The sequence below is a fragment of the Aquarana catesbeiana genome, linkage group LG09 (assembly GCF_042186555.1).
Source record: "Aquarana catesbeiana isolate 2022-GZ linkage group LG09, ASM4218655v1, whole genome shotgun sequence".
NCBI classification, from domain to species: Eukaryota; Metazoa; Chordata; class Amphibia; order Anura; family Ranidae; genus Aquarana; species Aquarana catesbeiana.
The window spans coordinates 29,952,868-29,973,664 of record NC_133332.1 but is presented as its reverse complement, the minus strand read 5'-3'; the positions used below and the strand labels follow the sequence as shown (position 1 = coordinate 29,973,664).

General features: G+C 44.0%; 1 protein-coding gene across 13 annotated transcripts in view; it reads left to right on the top strand.

The window, feature by feature from the left end:
- Positions 1-20,797, top strand: part of SYNGAP1 (synaptic Ras GTPase activating protein 1) — a 487,176-nt gene that overhangs the window by 382,345 nt on the left and 84,034 nt on the right. For 11 of the 13 annotated variants that reach the window (XM_073598175.1, XM_073598174.1, XM_073598179.1 and 8 more), the window contains 2 exons: positions 988-1,166; positions 6,389-6,979. In XM_073598175.1, coding sequence (XP_073454276.1) covers positions 988-1,166; positions 6,389-6,979 — 770 coding nt within the window. The remainder of the gene's footprint in view (positions 1-987; positions 1,167-6,388; positions 6,980-20,797) is intronic. The other 2 variants (XM_073598176.1, XM_073598187.1) reach the window with 2 other exon arrangements.

Genomic DNA, 20,797 nt, shown 5'->3' with positions numbered 1-20,797 from the left:
TTTTGCTGTGCAGGCTGTGATATGCAGTTCTGTCCCTTTAAAAATCAGTGAGCAGCTTTGTGCTGGGACTTCATATACCAGACTCCTTTTCGGCTGCTGCTTGTTGAAGTGGCTGTAAACCCACATTAAAAAAAAAAACTGCAAGACAAAGGCATAATGAGCTGGTATGCATAGCACTGCTCTGGTCGGCGACATGTCTCCCAGAGTTATTTCCGGGTATGGTGGGCTCCGGCGCTGTGATTGGCCGGAGCCACGATGACATCACTCCCTGCGCATGCACGCGGGAGCCGCTGGTAACGGCACGAACGAGCCGTTGCTTCAGTGCGCATGTGCCAATGACGTCGGCATATGCTGATACAGGGGATATCTCCTAAACGGTGCAGGCTTATCAGATATCCGGGGTAGCTACAGGTAAGCCTTGTTATAGGCTTACCTGTAGTAAAATGTGGTCTGTAAGGGTTTACAACCACTTTAATTCCCCATTCATTGGTTCCTGTAACTGCTCATTTAATTGGCTTTCTTCCACCGGCCAATAGGAACACAGGGGAGGAACAGAATACCCTGTGTGTGTGTGAGAGGAGAGGGAGGATTCAGGAACTGACAGGCAGCGCTCTCCCTCTTTCAGGCTGGAAAGCCTGTGTACATGCAGTCAGTGAAGAGAAAAGGGAGGAGGGGGAAGAAACTCCCCACAGCTGCAGACACTCCAAACATTTCCCTGTCAGCCCATCTGTGTTAATGTAAGTCTTTGGCTGCAATACCCACTACATCTCTGAGACTGGAATTGATGGGAAATCCACCCCACGGGACGCAGAAAGCAAAAAAAAATTACCTACCATGAGTTTTTAACCTTCCCTACTCCATCTAAAACTAAATGAAAAGGTTTTGGCTTTTGTATGAAGTGAAACACAAAAGTGGAATGGAGAAAGTGATGTTTCTATTTACATCAACTGGCATCTGTTTTATTATTACATCTTATTTCTGATACAGGATGCTCTTATAAAGCTGGGGCCCCTCCCTCGCCTTCTCAACGACATCAGCCTAGCGCTCAGGAACCCCCACATCCAGCGACAACCAAGTCATCAAGAACGGCTACCACCTCCCAAACCCGTTGTATTAAGGGGACCGTCTGCGGAGCTTCAGGGCTACCTGGCACGAGACCTCAACAGGTATGTACATATGTGCGTGTGTGCAATTTGAAGAAGTAGTTCATCTGGGCCTTAAGGCAGAACTAAACCCATCAATTTAACAGGTTCAAAAACCAGTTACATTCCTGGTACATGCCGGGAATGTAACTGTCACATTGGTTGAGCTCTCACCCAAACTGTCAAACCATCCAATGGCTGATGTCATAACTGATCACATGTGCAGCATCATGGGAGCTGCAGATCAAACAGAAGCTAAGATGGCAGCTTCCTTGGCTACTAAAAGATAGGAGGCTTTAGTTCCACTTTAATGCATAATAATCCACACAACATGTGTGCATACAAAATAATATCAACTATATGCACAGGTACTTTGCAAAACATAACAAAGCAGTTAAGCTGAAATAGCTGTTTAATAAGCTCTGGATCAGGCAGTCAAGCTGAGGTAGCATTGCTGTAAACACTTGACTTATACAGGGCTTTTTTTTCTCAGGGATTAGGTGCAGGCACTCCCTCCTTTTAAGTCAACCCTTGTCTCCACCCCCAACCCACCTCTGAGCACCATTCCTTGGTTCCACCCCCTACCCACCTCCAAGCACCGCTCCTTAGTTCCACCCCCTACCCACCTCCGAGCACCGTTCCTTGGTTCCACTCCCTACCCACCTCCGAGCACCGTTCCTTGGTTCCACCCCCTACCCACCTCTGAGCACCGTTCCTTGGTTCCACCCTCTACCCACCTCCGAGCACCATTCCTTGGTTCCATCCACTACCCATCTCCGAGCACCGTTCCTTGGTTCCACCCTCTACCCACCCCTGAGCACCATTCCTTGGTTCCCCCCTCTAACCACCTCTGAGTATAGTTCCTTGGTTCCACTCTCCTACCCACCTCTGAGCACCATTCCTTGGTTCCACCCTCTGCCCACCTCTGAGCACCATTCCTTGGTTCCCCCCTCTACCCACCTCTGAGCACCGTTCCTTGCATCCACCCTCTACCCACCTCTGAGCACCATTCCTTGGTTCCACCCTCTACCTACCACCCGGTACCGCCCCTTTTAGAGAATACATAATCACATATCATTTTGTGGTGCTAAGTAATTTGTATTGAATTTGTTAATGATAACAGGAAAAGCAGTAAAATTGATCCACCACAACACCCCCCTGCAACAATAGATCCACCCCAGCAACAATACAGCCCCCCCAAGAGGATTTGCCTGCCAGCAACAATAGACCCCCCCTCCCCCCAACAAATTAACAACCAAGCCACAATAGATCCACCCCAGCAACAACAGATCCACCATAGCATCAAAATACCCACCCCAGCAACAAACTACCCATCCCAGTAAAAATGTACCCCCCGAGAGGATTGGTCCCCCAGCAACAATAGATCACTGAACAGCCAGCATTAATAGACTCTCCAGTAGCCGGCAACAACAGACCTCTCCCTCAATAGTAGATCCCTCTGAGCAAAATTTCCCCCCACCAGTAACAATAGATCCCCCAGCAGCTAACATCAACAGACCATCTAGCACACTTCAGCACCTCTTGCCACTACATACACTATATTACCAAAACTATTGGGGTGCCTGCCTTTACATGCACATGAACTTTAATGGCATCCCAGTCTTAGTCCATAGGGTTCAATATTAAGTTGGTCCACCCTTTTCAGCTATAACAGCTTCAAATCTTCTAGGAAGGCTGTCCACAAGGTTTAGAAGTTTTTCTGTGGGATACCATTAAAGTTCATGTGCATGTAAAGGCAGGTGTCCCAATACTTTTTGTAATATAGTATATGACGTCCTCTCGTGCATGAGCTGCCCGTGTGCCCCTTGTGGGGCGCACACGGCGCGCTCTGTGATCACCGAGTCTATGGGACTCGGCTGGTCACAGATCGGAGTAAAGGGCCGAACCTGGCCCCTTGCCACGTGATCAGCTGTCAGCCAATGACAGCTACTCACGTGATGTAAACAGAAGATCGGTAATCGTTTTTTTTTCTCCCTTACACTGTCAGCGTGAGAGAAAAGAAAAACCGATCACTGGCTTCTGTCAGAGGGACATCAGTGCCTCACACAGAAAGCCACGGATTCCTCATCTGTGCTCACCAGTGCCACCTATCAGTGCCCACAGTGCCACCTACCAGTGTCCACAGTGCCACCTACCTTTGCCCAACAGTGCCACCTATCAATGCCCACCAGTGCTACCACTCAATGCCAATCACTGCCTCATCATCAGTGCCACTGATCAGTGCTACCTATCAATGTCACCTACCAGTGCCCATCCGTGCCACCTATTAGTGCCCTTCAGTGACACCCATCAGTACCACCTTATCAGAGCCTATCAGTGCCCATCAGTGCAGCCTATCAGTGCCCATAAGTGCAGCCTCATCAGCGCACATCAGTGAAGGAGAAAAATTACCTGTTTTCAAAATTTTAAACAAACTATGAAACAGTTTTTTTTTTTCACAATTTTCGGTCTTTTTTCATTTTTTTAGCAAAAAAACCCAAAAAAACAGCAGTGATTAAATACCACTAAAAGAAAGCTCTATTTGTGTGATAAAAATGTTATTTTAATACAGCGTTGCATGACCGCGCAACTGTCATTCAAAGTGTGACAGCGCTGAAAGCTGAAAATTGGTCTGGGCAGGAAGGGGTTTTCAGTGCCCAGTAAGCAAGTGGTAAAGTACCATTCTGGTGTACGTGGTCAAGGAGAGGTACTATTCCAATGTTTCGCTGGCATTCCTGGCTTTTTTCAAGGGGTCCCTAAATTTACATATCCTTAAGCCATTCCTGACCCTCTTTGCCTGCTTAAAATGTGAAGTAAGTAGTTCTCAAAAATCCCCAAAGCTCACAACAAAGCTAAGTTTCAGTCATTTCAACAGCTTATAAATATCTGCGGCATGTTTTGAAAACAATTAATATTTCAATGCCTGTGTTGTGAACTTTGAAGATGAATTTCTCCATGGTGCACATAGCTATAAAGGTGAGTGAGGGTTTGCTTTAAAGTACTTTTACTACTTGTTCAGACTATGTAAATGCTTTAATGTGCATGATCTGGGCACAGGTTCACTTTAAGATAAACTCCAGCCAGAACTCCTTTTTTATCATTGGGTGGAATGTTTTGTTGTTGTCTGTGCTTCCATCACAAATATTTCCTCTTACGTTCTGTCCCAGAGACACAAAAAATTGTGTAAATCTTCCCAAAATGAGTGGAAATTGCACCTTTGACAGTTTGTTTCCACACACTTTATGTCTTTTTTTACTCAGCCAGGAAACATCAGTAAAAAACTGTCAGTTTCTAACCCGTCCACAAAAAAAAATAAAAAAAACAATCTTAAGGATTTTGTAACCAAATTATTGTCAATCCTATTATATTACATATCCTTTGTTAAAGCAAATGTTTACATTGTTCCTCCCAGGGGAATGATTTTTATCAAAAGGTACAGTGCTGTGAAAAAGTATTTCCCCCCTTCCTGATTTTTTCATTTTTATTTGCATATTTGTCACACCTAAATGACTCAGATCATCAAACTAATTTTAATATTACACAAAGATAACCCGAGTAAATACAAAATGAAGTTTTTAAATGATCATTTAATTTATTAAGGGAAAAAAGCTGTCCAAACCTCCCTGACCCTATGTGAAAAAGTAATTGCCCCATAAACCTAATAACTGGTTGTGCCACCCTTGGCAGAAACAACTGTAATCAAGTGTTTGTGATAACTGGCATTGAGTCTTTTTACATGACTATGGAGGAATTTTGGCCCACTCTTCTTTGCAGAATTGTTTTAATCCAACCACATTGGAGGGGTTTCAAGCATGAACGGCCATGCCTTAACACCCCAATCAGATTTAAGTACGGACTTTGACTAGGCCACTCCAAAACCTTCATTTTGTTTTGTTTGAGCCATTCGGAGGTAGACTTGCTGGTGTGTTTCGGATGATTGTCCTGCTGCATAACCCAAGTGTGCTTGAGCTTGATGTCAGGAACTGATGACCGGACATTCTTCTTCAGGATTTTCTGGTAGAGCGCAGAATTCATGGTTCCATCAATGATGGCAAGTCATCCAGGCCCTGAAGCTGCAAAACAGCCCCAGACCATTACACTAGCACCATGTTTGACTGTTGGCATGATAATCTTTTTATGAAATGCTGTGTTAGTTTTACCTGGGACGCACACCTTCCAAAAAGTTCAACTTTTGTCTCATCAATCCACAGAATATTTGCCCAAAAGTCTTGGGGATAATCAAGATGTTTTCTGGCAAATGTGAGATGAGCCTTTGTGTTCTTTTGGGTCAGCAGCGGCTTTGGCCTTGGAACTCTCCCATGGATGCCATTTTTGCCCAGTTTCTTTATTATTGTTGAATCATGAACACTGATCTTAACTGAGGCAAATGAGGCCTGCAGTTCTTTAGATGTTGTTTTGGGTTCTTTTATGACCTCCTGGATGAGTCGTCATGTGCTCTTGGAGTAATTTTGGTAGGCCGGCCACTCCTGGGAAGGTTCACCACTTTCAAAGTTTTTCTCCTTTTGTGGATAATGGCTCTCTCCGTGGTTCGCTGGAGTCCCAAAGCCTTAGAAATGGCTTTGTAACCCTTCCCAGTCTGATACATGTCAATTACTTTGTTTCTCTTCTGTTCTTGAATTTCTTTAGCTCGCGGTCTGATGTGTTGCTTTTTAAGATGTTTTAGCATGCTTCACTTTGTCAGATAGCTTCTATTTAAGTGATTTCTTGATTCAACAGGTCTGATAGTAATCAGGCCTGGGTGTGGCAAGTGAAATTTAACTCAACTTTTACAAAAAATTTGGTTAATCACAGTTCATTCATGATAACCAAGGGGGGGATTACTTTTTCACATAGGGCCAAGCAGGTTTGGACAGCTTTTTTCCGTAAATAAATGAAATCATCATTTAAAAACTGCATTTTGTATTTACTCTGGGTTATTTTTGAGTAATAATAAAATTTGTTTGATGATTGGAATCATTTAAGTGTGACAAATTTGCAAACAAAAACAATCAGGAAGGGGGCAAATACTTTTTTACAGCACTGTATATCCTGAGACTGAATGGCCGAGGAGGTGATGTGAGACAGTTGTACACAGTAGCAGATGTAATCTTGGGCTGCAGATAACAATATTAAATAAATTATTGGTTTGGTTCCATGCTTTAGCGCTATTTATACAGTATATATATTTATATATACTGTACGTAGCATTGGCTAGAACTATCTTTTTAAATGTTTTGTTTCCTCAGCTCCATCGACATGACCCGTCTACCTTCACCCACCAAGGACAAGTCCTCAAAAGATATGTTCTTTGTGTCACGCCGTCCCCTCACCCGCTCATCGCCCGCCTATTGCACCAGCAGCTCAGACATCACAGAGCCCGACCAGAAGATGCTGAGTGTGAACAAAAGCGTGTCCATGTTAGACTTGCAGGACAGTCGCATGAACAGCGTGTCCAACCTTCAGGCCGTAGGGGACTTGCTTAACTCCAGCCAGGCCTCCATATCTGGGGGGCTCCGCCCGGGGGGCCGGCTCTCCCAGGGCAGTGGTTCTAGCATTGCGGCTGGTCTGCGGCTCAGTCAGATGGGGGTCACCACCGACGGGCTTTCGGCTCAGCAGCTCCGTATCCCCTTGTCCTTCCAGAACCCGCTCTTCCACATGGCCCCTGATGGCCCCACTGGACCACCCCCTCACCCAGCTCCTCATCGGCCGGACCCAGGAGTTGATGCCTTCGCCCCATTCCATGGCTACAGCAAGAGTGAAGACCTGACCTCCGGCAAGCACATGCTGCACAGCCACAGCTACAGCGACGATTTCAGCCGGCAGGGGTCAGAGTTCAGGTACCAGCCCCACTAGGGGGCAAAAGATTTGGGGCCGCAGGTGGGGAGAGTAGAGAGGTGGTTTAAATATCATTGGATATACATATATAAGTCATATATGTATATAGCACTATATATTTATATATAGTTAATCTGTGTTTCTATGTCTATCGCATGCTCTCTGATAGTTCTAATCTTTGTTGAAGAATGGAGGGTGTTGTTCCTGCACGAACACATCTTCTTTTCCCTTAGTTTTATGCAGCTTTATTAATTACATACTGATTACACAGATCTATATTTAACGCAGCTAGACAGCTGGGGGGCGATGAGACAGTCAGTGTTCACAGTATCAAAGCCAGCTCTTTAAGGCCCATTTACACTTAAGCACTTAAAGTGAACCTGCAGCAAAGTTAACTCTGTTAATCCAGGCATTGGAATTGTGAAGCTTGTACGTTTTCATGTACAGGTGTATTATTGAAAGCAATGGAACAGATCTTTTTGTGAGCTTTAGGTGTTTGTTTTTAGTGTAAATGGGTCTGTATGGGGATCTGTCATTTCACAAGTAAGCACCTGGATAGTGTGGAAATATGGCTACGATTTCTGTAGCCCCTTTGCTTGGAAGAGCCCTTCAAACAATGCGTGCCTTATACAAAAAACGCTCCTTTCAGTTGCAGATGGTTGCAAGCTTGACCTAACCACTTGAAAATGTTGATAAAAATTCCACAGAGGAGTTCTCACATTCTACTATTGTTACCAGACTGTAGACCAACATAAAAAAATAAAATGTTTCCAATAGAGCAGTGGTCCAAGCTGTGGCTCTTTGCTTGTCTTTATCTGGCCCTTGGGGCACTATTCCTCCCACTGATACCAATGATGGGACACTATTCTTCCCACTGACACCGATGATGGGGCACTATTCCTCCCACTGACACCAATGATGGGGCACTATTCCTCCCAATGACACCATTGATGGGGCACTATTCCTCCCACTGACACCATTGATGGGGCACTATTCCTCCCACTGACACCAATGATGGGACACTATTCCTCCCATTGATACCAACGATGGGGCACTATTCCTCCCACTGACACCAATGATGGGGCACTATTCCTCCCACTGACACCAATGATGGGGCATTATTCCTCCCACTGACACCAATGATGGGGCATTATTCCTCCCACTGACACTGATGATGGGGCACTATTCCTCCCAGTGACACCATTGATGGGGCACTATTCTTCCCACTGACACCAATGATGGGACACTATTCCTCCCACTGACACCAATGATGGGGCACTATTCCTCCCACTGACACCAATGATGGGGCATTATTCCTCCCACTAATACCAATTATGGGGCACTATTCCTCCCACTGACACCAGTGATGGGGAAATGTTTACCCCCCACTGACATAGGGGAAATTTCTACTCCCACTGGCCACAATCTGCCCCCCCACCTAAAGTCGGAAGGAATTTCCTCTTTATGGAAAGATTGGAGACCCTTGTCATAGAGAATAGTGTTCTAGTCATTCTGTAATATTTGATTTCACCAGCAGGTGCCACAGTGATCAAAGTCTACAGAATGACCAGAATAGTGTTCTGGTCATTCTATAATATTTGATTTCACCAGCAGGTGCCACAGTGATAAAAGTCTAGTTTAGTCGTGGTCAACTTTCTTGATATGGTGGGCTTTAAGAGCAGCCCTCAACATCAACAAAGGGCCGCACATAAAATTCTGTGAATATTCCGTATCAGAGAAAGAAGACACACAACAGCATATAGTTAAAGACTATGGACATGATACAGGAAATGGTCAGAGACTGTGAATATAATATAGGAGATGGTCAGAGACTGCAGACATGATACAAGAGTTAATTAGAGACTGTGGATCTGGTGCAAGAGATGGTCAGCATTTGCCGTCATGATACAAGAGATGGTCAGAGACTGCAGACATGATACAAGAGATGGTCAGAGATGCCGACATGCTGCAGGTTACTGTCAGAGACTGTAAATATGCTATAGGAGTTGTTGGAGAGTGTGGACATGCTTCAGGAGACAGTCATTGACTGAAGACATATTACATGAGACTGCTAGAAATCACTGTTCATAACAGGGCAATAGGGAAACACAGAGTAGTGGCTGCAGGGGCCCTGAGGGCTTTGCAAAGAGTACCAAAGGGCTGCAGGTTGGGCACCAAGGATCTAGATATTGTAGCTCAAAATTAAGATATAATAAGGAATTATGTGAGAGGAGAACGACTCTGTGTTAATATTCGGTATACTATATTTAAAAGGAAGCCTCTACTGAGCGACATATGAAGGTAAAAAAAAAGAGATTTGCCTGCTTGCATTTGGCCTCGGGCAGTGTAGTCAGAAGTAAGTCTGGACTCCTAAGTTGCCTACTTGTTCCAGGATGGTGCCTCGGTAAAGGTTTCATTTAAGATTATCAGCTTTACTGTCCAGTCTGTGACCAACTCCTAATGGAAACTCAACCCAAGTAGAAGGTGGCACTTAAAACCCTAATTCCACAGTACCAATGCTCTAGGTGCTGCATACATACATGTGCACTTCCAAGTAAAATGACAGATCCTCTTTAAGGGCTGTGCCCAAACTGTCCATTTTTGCATTTAGCTCACCCAGGTCTCTATACATTGGTTGTTCTGGATGGTGGGAAGGATGGAAACCTTTAAAGCTGAACTCCAGGCAGTTATAAAAGATGCAAAATAATGCAGTTCTATGTTCAAGAATGCATCATGAATTGTATTTATTCCAATCGTACGGTATAGAACACAGGCATTGATTTTAGGCTATGGGTTATATGCCCTTACCTTCAGGTGTTTGGACACTGGTAACAGCTTTGCTAGGACCACCCCCCAGTGTATCCATATAACCCTATCCACTCAATGAAGCTCCATTTTTGCTAATGTCCTTAGGTGAAGGACCCATTCTCCTGTTGGGGATTTTTTTCTATTTTCTATTTTTCTCCAGTTTTTCATTTTTTTCCCAACTGACACTTCAATCAACATTTGACTGCTCATGGCTAATTAGCAGCTTCCAGATCAGTTACCCTTGATGTACATCTTTGGAAATGTACCCAGACCTCGCAACAGTGGGGCCAGTCTAAAATGTTTCTTTCAGGCACTGGATCCTGTGTTAGGCTCTCACCTTGGTATATGGTGTAGTGAGTGAGATAGCTGCAGGATGCTATACAGTACCAGGGCTTTTGTCCATTCCTATGGTACCTAGACCCTAAAGACCCCTCTGGGGGTATGCCCACCGTAATGGGCAAAGGCTGGACCCTGGATTGGACCAGCAACATGGATAAGGTAGGACAGGGTTTCCCTTTACCTTCACATACCAGTTCCTGGTTATATGTGTCTTGTTGGATCATTGCTTGGATTTATAGTACACACTACATTATATCCTTTTATCCTACAAGACACACTGCAGTGCTAAGCACACAAGGAGTTTTTAAGGCACAGGTTATTGGGTAATCTACACTTTAAGTGTTTTTTTCCCTGGCTATTATTGTCTCACTTATTTGGCATTATAGTTAATGTTATTATAGTGTATGCTTATTTAAATTTGTCAGTCTTTTCTGCCACCTCACTACCGTAGGTTCCTCTCTGGCTTGTGACATAGTGCCTAAATTACTCTTAACTGCATACTTCTGGCCGCCATATTTGCTCACGACCCAAGCTGGTAGTTTGCCATCTCACGTGTTGCCTAATGCCTCAGAGATATAGCCTTAGGATTTTGATTAGCGCATGGGTTATTGTGATTCCTTCATAGCAGACATACTGAAGCCTTCCCTTCATTTCCATTAAGTGAGTACCCCACAGGGGAAGAACCTCACTTAGCAGTGGCAGATTTTAGGCATTTGGGAGCAGGAGCACATGACAAATAGCAGGAATTTCGCTGCAGGCCCTGACGAAACTCCTAGTTCCTCTCAGGTTGATAGCAGTTTCCTTGTCCCGAAACAAGGCCATACACTGATAGTCAGGACAAAGGAAAAGGTGAGTGCCACAAAAATACGCTAAAAATGCATTAAAACTTTATTCAAATACTGGTGAAAAACAGCCAGAAGAAGCCAATGCCTTTTAGCCATTGGGCCCTAATCATGACCATCAGCTATTAGGCCTTAATCATGGCCATCATTAGCCATGATTAAGGCCTAACAGCTGAAATGCGTTGGCTTTTTCTGGCTGTTTTTCACCAGTATTTGAATAAAGTTTTGATGCATTTTTAGCTGATTTTTGTGGCACTCACTTTTTCCCTTGATCTGACTGTTATGGAGGTTGCAGAGACCTTTTTAGGCTGAGTGCCCTGTCAGAAGTGGATGATCATTACCTGGAAGGTGGGAGTCCGGACACACCTGTTTCCTACATTGACAGTGCTCCATTCCCCTGATTCGACCTCTCTCACAGACACACAACAGGTGACTTGTTTGAATAAACCTGTTCACATGCATGTTTGTGTGAGCATGTCATGGGTAGGGCAGCCCATTCAATTCAATGGGCTGCCCTACCCAGGAAAAACACAGGGAAAGAAGTCCCTGACCCTTTTTTTTTAAAAACTGTGCCACATCATGGTGGGTATGAAAACGAACCATGGTTGCAAGTGTGTTGGAGTACCATTAACATTTATTGGCACCCCCGAAAGTCTGTTGAAGTGCAATGTGTTGCTCTGTGGGTCAGGAATGCGTGCAATTTTGTGCGTTTCCCATACACAGAGATGTGAACCTAGGTTAAAGGAGAACTTTCTGCCACTATGTCTGATCTATTACTTCTAGAAATGGCAGGTGCTAATAGCCATAAATGCCCTTTAGCCTCTTCTACCCTTGCTATATCCCCGGTTTACATCCTGAATTGTGTCACACACTTATATTTGCAGAAGGCAAAGGGGAATCTGACATTTTAGCGGAGGTTTTTCACCCCCGACATTTTGTGAAGTTAATTCTTCACCTTCTTACTGCAATGCTGGCTACAGTAGACTCATTGACTGAGGCAATCTGTACTAGTCTCTAGCAAGATAAACGTAGCGCTGCTCAGATTCCACATACTCCTATAGGTATGAAAAGGAAGACAATTCCTAGAAAGCTTTTCCTTATTCTTGATCAGTCCAATTGGGCACTTTATAATGACTGGTCCCAATAGAAGAAGAATTCAAGAAGCAATGGATTGTTCCCATTGTTGGCCCAATCATTCTTGCACTAAATAATCAATCTACTGTTTTATTGATGGCATTCCATTAAGGATTCGGTTGATAGGCATTTGGAGACTCTATTGAAGTCATACTTTGCTCTGGCTAGTCCAGCCGTGCAGCTGGCTACTGGCACCTTATCTGTTGCCCAGACAATTACAAACTGGACTGGAAAACTCAATAGTGAATTGTCTTCTGAAATACGAGTTGTGTCTAAAAAGTTTGGTGCATGGTCTGATATCTCAACGCCAACATGAGCCAGGTGCACGCACGAGCACATGACTATCCAGAGACCCGTTGAGAAGCGCCGCCTAGCATGGAGTACATGTTACCATCAGGATAAACCAGCTGCGGGTATTCAGTGTGAGAGGTAGGGTCACAGTGCAATGGAGCAAAGAGTGAACATCAAGTTCTGCTACAATGTGGGAAATGGTTACGGAGACGCATGACATGTTGGTGTAAGTGTAGGGGATGGAAGCCATAAACAGAAAATGTGTTTACGACTTCAAACACTTTCGCGATGGGAAGGAAATGACTGAGGATGAGGCATGTTCGGGTTGGCCGTTGACAAGCAGAACCCTTGACATTATGGAGCGAGTGCGACAAATGCTGGCACGAGATTGTCCACTGACTGATTGATGGTGGAGGAATTTGGCATTAGCAAGGACGTGGTGCGCACCATCGCCCCCGAAGATTTGGTTAAGTGGAAGATCTGTTCCTGGTTTGTGCCGCACAAGCTGATAGACGAACAGAATGCAAAATGGACAGAAAGCTCATTACATGTGTGACCAGGATCCATCCTCTCTGTGCAATCTCTGTGCGCCAATTCTGTTCTCAATCATCCATCGTACTCCCCTGATCTGGTGCCTGCAAACCTCTTTCTGTTTCCCCGCTTGAAGAGCATCATAAAAGGCTCACGTTTGACGGATGTGGCAGCAATCCAAGAATGTGTGACAGTGGTACTGCGTCCGATTCCTAGAGGCCTTTGAAGACAGTTACCAGAAGCTTTATGAATGTTGCTAAAAGTGTGTTGTGAAGGATAGCGATTATTTTGAAGGCCAATAAAGGTAATTTGTTTGTATTTTCTGTTTTGTTTGTTCTCTTATACCATTCACCAAACTTTTAAGAAAGACCTCGTAGATAATCTCATTCTTTTTGCGAGATTACATCTCTTGCCCTCAGCTCTACTATTCTGCATAGATGCCCTGGATAATGTGATTCCTAAAACTTTAGAAGGACCTTACTTTCTGTGCACAGTTGCAGAGTTTTATGGCTTAGAGCTAGGTCGGCTAACCCAGCTCTGGTAAGATGCCTTGCGCATGTCCTCATGAAGGTGAGCTCCTATTAAAAAAAAACCTCGGGGAGTACATCGAGTTGAGTTGTTACAGATAGAAGGGGGTTCCTACTCAATTACCCACAATTATACTGCCCTTTTAATTTGTCTGATCCTACCTTACGTATATGATCTGTCCTCCTCCTTCAGGTGTCATCATTTTTACTGCAGGTCCATCCTTTTGTGGCTGACCCTTTACCTCTAAGCCCAATGGACCTGCTCGGTGGCCTTCTTCATATTGAAGGTTCATCTCCACCCATAGAGGGTTTTTTTCTCACAAAGTTGCAACCTCTGCTGATACTTGCTTTCGGGGTTTGGGCCCTTGACCGTTCTTATATTTCCTGTGGGCCTGTTGTTGCTGTTTTGTCTATTTTGTTGCACACCCCTCCCATGGTCTAAGAATCAGTTCCTGCGTCCTCTATTCTAAAGCTAAGATCATGAGAGTTTTGAAATAGCTTTAAATTCCATATCTTGGAATACAGAACAGGACACAGGTCCCTACCCTCTTTTCTCTGTGACCTCCTTATTGTGATAAAATAAAACAAAGCTTCATAGAGTGGGTGGGATTATATGGGTACACAGAGGGGTGGTCCCTGCTTTTGCCAGTGTCCAGTCACCTGAACGTAACAGCATAGTCTAAGAACCAATTCCTGTGTCCCATACTGTACTCTAAAATATGACACTCAGGTACTTCAGAATTCCAATTTTTAAATGCAAGCAGTGAAGGTACTTCAATTTGAGTTGGTAAGAGCCTCTTGCAGTCTCTGTACAGTAGAGCTAAAGACTAGGAGAGGGACAAGCAGCAGAAGGCCCAATCAGATGTGCTGCAGTGCAGAAGTATGCTAAAAGGAGGAGAAAGCAGAGTGACAGCGATCGGCTCATCGATCTACTACTCTTCCTTTCAAGTTGGCTTAGTCGTATGCTGGGGGAGGGATAAGACCTGTAAGTGTTGCTTACCTGCTCTGGCAGTTAAAGCTGAACTCAAGGAAACCTAAAAACCCTGCCTTACAATGGGGCTGCGCCCCCACTACAAGGGTTAACTGCCCGTTTTTGTCTAGGGAATTTTAAAAAGCAGATTTACTTACTTAATTCTCCGCTCCTGCAGGCACCTCCTGCACTGCTAGACCTGTCCCTGCAGCCTCTTCATCCCTATACTCCGGCGGTCTAAGGTCCTCTGATGTCACAAGACCATACCTCCCAGCCTTTTGAGATGGGAAGGAGGGACACCTATTAGCAAAAGTATGTAGGCATAAGACACACCCCCTTAAAGGAGAATTATACAAAAAACTATTAGTTAAACCCACAAGTGTTTAACATCTGTAAGTTTCAAGGCTTTTAAAAACTTACAGATGCAGCAATTTAGAAAATGAATGAAAGGTTTAGCATTGGGAACCACTTGTTGAACCTTTTGTGGAGGGACAGTGGTGGGGGGGGGGGGGGTGGAGGGACAGGGGGAGAGGGGGGGAGAAGGGCACCCCAGGTTTATAATATGTGGTTAACAGGTCACTCATGGCGGTTTATTTTTATATTTAATTTTCCATTTTTTTAGGAGCTCTATTGGGGGGCTTTGGTGAATTATCAGGGGTCTAGATAGACCTCTGATGTCTCATTTGTGAAACAGAGAAAGCAACTGAGCAGAGAGATTCCCCAGTCCCTTTCAGTGAATGAACGTGAAGTGCTCTGTGCTGAGGAGCTTTTTGTTCAATCACAAACTGAAGCATAGTAAACACAGCAGGGGCTCAGGCAGCAGGGAGAGTCTGGGCCACATGGGGTGACTAGGGTGTGCCCAGGCACACCTGGCACACCCCCTGAGCACACCTATGGATCAAACCAAAATGAGGGACAAATGAGGAGGAAAGAGGGGCTTTGCTCCAAATCAGGGACAGTCCCTCGAATTCAGGGACAGTTGGTAGCTATGCAAGACTGATGCAGAGTCCATAGTAATGCACTGGACGTGAGGACGTTGAGGGACAGTTCGCTTCTGGCTTGTAGGGAAGCACTGTCTGTCAATTAAGTGGAGGATCTGGGAACTAAAAGTGCTTTTACTGTACCATAGACTAAAGCATTTAGACCTTGCAGTGCAGATCCATCCCCACTGCAAGTGGGAATTTTTACATTTAGACTTTAAATTACAGGGGTAAGCTTAAAGTGGGCCTGCATTCAGAAAATAAATATTTGCTATTTTATAGGAAACAGACAGAAATGTTAATTGTGCCAGTACCCCAAAAAGTCTACATTTTGTCTTAAATTCCTGCTGAAAAATAGCAGTGCAGTTTCTGATATCTGAGGGTGCCTTGCCATTCCTGCGTCTACAGACTCATAGCTGTGTCTCTGCAGTGTGAGATCAATGGCACTAAATTTGAAAAGTCCTGGACAGCCACACTCAAGAAAATTTGTTGCCTTTATTGAGTAAAAAATCAAAAATACATGCCAGAGCAGAATGGACAGAAAAGCTGACGTGTTTCACACTACAAACAGTGCTTAATCATAGCACTGCTTGACTGCTAGTTTCAGGAGGTCTGGAGTGGGTATTGGTGATGTCACTACTGTGCTACTCACTGGTTTCCTTGCTGGAAGTTCTGACATGAGGAAGCAAAGCCCTGCCTCTACCAAGATGGCCACCTCCACACAGAGACATAGAGCCAAACAAGACATGGTAGGTCAGTAATGGGGAAAGGATCAGCTGCAGGGAGACCACAGGCAATACTAGTGATTAGTCCTTTGCCCTCTACCTGACACAACTTCCAGATTTCAGTTTCTCTTTAATGCCAAAGGCAGGGCTAATTTTTTTCATCTCTGGTCAAAAGGTACTGATCTAAAGGCAAGAACAAGCATTTTATCAGTAGTGGTAGTTTATATGGTCTTTTTTTTTTACATGACTGATGCCTTTTAAAATAAGCCTGTTGTGTAAAATGCACACTTTACTGTAATACTTTTAGGATATCCTTATCTTGTAATTAGAGGAATTTTGTATTCCACTGGAGAAAAGACTTTTGAGCAATGACGCTTCACAAGCTTAAAATGCAGACACCACATAATTTGGCAGTCAAAAGCAAAGCTGCATCCCTCTTACGGGCTTATGTTCCACCTTGTTTGGAGAGGTGCAATATTGCTAGCGACTGGCAGAAAGGATTCTGGCAAGACAATACACCTGCATTGAAGGTAAACATTTCTGATCAAAGGGATGTGATTAAGAGAGTAATTGAGGGTTTGGGTTAAGGGTTAGAACAGGTCAGGGTTAGGTTTAAAGGTTAAGGGTTAGGATTAGGGAGTTGGGGTTAGGACAGGTCAGGGTTAGGTTTAAAGGTTAAAGGTTAGGATTTAGGAGTTGGGGTTGGGGTTAGGGTTAGGACAGGTCAGGGTTAGGTTTAAAGGTTAAGGGTTGGGATTTAAGAGTTGGGGTTGGAGTTATGGTTAGGACAGGTCAGGGTTAGGTTTAATCGGTTAAGGGTTAGAATTTAGGGTTTGAGGTTAGGGGCTAGGGTTAAAAGGCTGAGTGTACCTTCTGACTGAATATTACATCATGATTACCGGTAATTGCTGTGCCTACAGTTGAGTTTCCATCATTGCCACCTTAGAGGACAACTGTCTGTACAAGGGATGTATTTATACACTCTACCCAGCAGAGGTAAATGCATTTAGGCAGTTTTGGGTACTGGTTGTGCAGTAACAGGTAGGTCCTCAATCAGTAGTTTAAGAAAAGTTTGCTTCCCTTGGATATTTGCACACAGGTGGTTTTCAGTCCGCCCGAGTTCCTTCCCACCTTCGTCAAAAGTAAACTACAACATTTTGGTTGACCACGTATCCACAAATACTATTATTTTGCACAAAGAGCCCAACTGACATACTGGCATACTAGTCTAGTGGGTATCCCTGTAGGCATATACCTGTGCTTTGTTAGTTATTAATACATTAATAAGCTCCTTTGGACATTAATAAGCTCCTTTGGCTCTCTTCAATTTAATGCCATAACAATACATTCCCTGAAACTGTAGGACTCAGTGAAATACTCAGGAAAACCTGTCTCTGCACTCACCTTTGCAAATAATCCTGGGTAACCTCTTGTCCCACTCAGGGCTCGTTGATCCGTGCCATGGCTTCCTCCACATTGAAACTTTAGTGGCTGCCTCTGGGCTAAAATCCTATGACACTTCGCAAAAAACAAAAACGACACGTTCCCCCCCCAAAAAAAATTGTATGCACGGATCTGTAGGTTCCTCCTCCTGCTATCTATTTATACTATCTGTATATCATTAGTACAGTCAGTAACTTTCTATGATTAAGCCCCAATTAAAGCAGAACTTAACTGTATCCGAGCACCACAAACTGAAAACACTATTTAATTCATTTTTAATATTCAAAGCAAACTTCCCCTTCCATGCATGTCTCCATAATTTATTTTGTTGAGAAATTACTTTGAAAAGCACCCTCCTAGCATTTCTAGCCACAGCCATCTTGAATAAGGGCAGATGATTCATGTAGGATTTACTTCCCGGCATCCATCTGCCATTAGCTCAGGCATACAGGTATGAGGGTGTTCTTAGCTAAGAAAGCCCCTACTCCAGATGAAAGGAAAAAAATGCCATGAAGACTTTTGAGATGTATGACATTAATTTGGCCTTGGCCACAAACCTGGAAACAACTGAAGAAGTGTAAAAAAAAATAGTTTAAAACAAGTAAATATAATACCTTCCTATCTATTTCCTTAAAGAGGAGGTCCAGTCAAAAAAAAAAAATTAAAAGTCAGCAGCTACAAATACTGCAGCTGCTGACTTTTAATTGGACACTTACCTGTCCCAGGGTCCAGCGATGCGGGGGATCGAAGCCCCGCTCGTCTCCCCCTCCATTCAGCGGCGCCGGCATTGCAACTGTAGGCGCCGGGCTGTGGCTTCACAGCCTGGCACCCACTGCGCATGCACGAGCGGCGCCGCACGCCGTGATTGGCCGCTCAGTCATCTGGAACCTGTAATGGGTCCCAGATGATTGACAGGAGGGAGGGAGCAGAGCTGAGCCCTTCCTGTGCCGAGGGGGAAGTGATGTCACCAGCCCAGGCACTGGAAGAGGCAGACTACGAGGGACCCCCTAGCAACAGGAATTTAGAGGTAAGTAAAAAAAAAAAAAATATCCAAATGTTTTTTTGTCTTTTTTTTTTTAGGATTTTTCATGTAGTTTTTTTTTTTTTGGGTGGAACCCCACTTTAAGCTAGCAGCATAAAAGTTCAAATTTGATTGAGAGAGTTTGGGTCATTTTTAGTTTCCTAAGGAAATACCCATTGAGGTAATTTCCTCTAATCTCCTCTTGTATCTCCTGGGAAGGAAATGAAGGGAAATCGCCCCAATGAAGCACTGAAAAACAAAAGATGGAGAGCAGTGAAGCACAACATGTGTGCAGCACCACTAAACAGTAAATCATGCAAATTTGGCTGCCACAATATGCATAGTGTATATAATAGCCAATTATACATAGACACTTTCTAAAATATTAACTCACATTGAGTGTGTTTAAACTTAAGGTAATATGATATTTAACTTAAACCGTAAAAAACAGAACAGGAGCGCCAGATCAAATGGTGAAAAAGACCAAGTCACTTTAATGATTCATCATATGATCACATAAAACAGTTAACACGTTTCAGGGGCCAGCACACTCCCTTCATCATGGCTTAGATTTATTATCAAGGCCTAAAATAATACTAAAGGCAAAACTTTATTTTTAGTTGTGGATAGAATGGACAGGGATTAGAATCCCAGTCAGATTTTTCTATAGCTGTCCGTGCCCCCATTAGAGGGATTCAGCCTCTCTATTTTTCCTGTTTATCCTTATCACTGAGAGTGAAATAAAAGAAAGTCTCAAGTTTTGGGTTTTTAGTCAAAACAAGAATAGAGGGGAAATCTTCCAATGGGGGCACTAGTTTTGGCAACAACATGGGATTCCCTCACTTTGAAGGATTTTCTTTCATTTCCTGTTTTGGCTATGGGACAGGAAGTGAAGGTAAATCTCCCCAATGGGACACAGATAGAAAAATAGGGTTATAATAAATATAAATTAAAAAAAATTGTACTTATTCATGGAGTCTCAGTTAAAATATGTGCCCAAAAGCAACATCGAAAGAGGGTTTTTAAAATACTACACACATTGATAAGTTTGTTTAAATTTAAAGCATTTGTAAACCCCCCCAAAATTATATATATATCCTGCTCCTTTAAAGCATGTTAAATAGCACAGTACTTGTGCCATGTCATGTGTCCCTTTGTATGATGTGAAATACCTGGCTGATCCTGCCTGTTCCTCTGTCCCCCTTTCTCTGCTGACCACGATAATCAGGGCTCCTGATCCAGGATACCGTGGTCAGATTACGTGCCTCTGTCATCATGCTGTCTGCTCTCTCCTCTCTGCTCTCTGTCTCTCCACCCCCCTCCTAGCCTGTTATTTCCGATGCCTGTGTGTGAGAGCGATCTCCTCCAGCCCCTCCCCCCCTACTGCTCTTCCCTGTCACTTGAAATACCTTTGAAAAGTAACTTGCATCCCCTCTGTTTTATCAAGATCTGAACTACTAGGTGTCCATTCTTTTAAAACTCTAATCCTAAAACCTTCTCTCACAGCGGTCACATGACATTCTTCTGCTGGCTGGCTGATGTCAGAGGGTTATCTCAGCCCCTCCCTTTGCATTCTTCTTCCAAGCAGAGGAAAGACACTGACAACAATTTATTGCTGTGAGATAAGGTACTTACAATTAGAATTTAAAAAAAACTGACACATAGTGCTATAGCTCTTTATAAAATAGAGGGGATGGCAGTTTTATCATCCTGACTACAACCACTTTAAAGTTGCCATGATAATTTAACTTAAAGTGGTTTTCCGGCCAAAAAAAAAAAAAATTAAAAGCCAGCAGCTACACATACTGCAGCTGCTGGCTTATAACAGCGATGTTGGCATGGCAGCTGATGTTTCCATCAGCTGTTGGGTGCTGCCGCTGCCATTGCGGGTAAGGGTACACCTCAGTGTAGCCTTACGGCTTCACGCCGTGAACCCTACTGCGCACGCGCGAGGCCCAGATCCTCTCTCCTACTGGCCCGGCGTCAGGGAGAGGAGGAGGGAGCCCCACGGTGATGTCACAGGCTGCGGCCCGGACTCCCGGAAGTGGGAACGGGATACCTGTCAAAGACAGGTATACTGTCCCCCCTCCCCCCCAAAAGATTCCAATTGTGGCACCGGAGGGGGAGAGGAGACAAATAAGCGGAAGTTTCACTTTTGGGTGGAACTCTGCTTTAACACATCACACCAAATTATATTTTAATTTTTGAG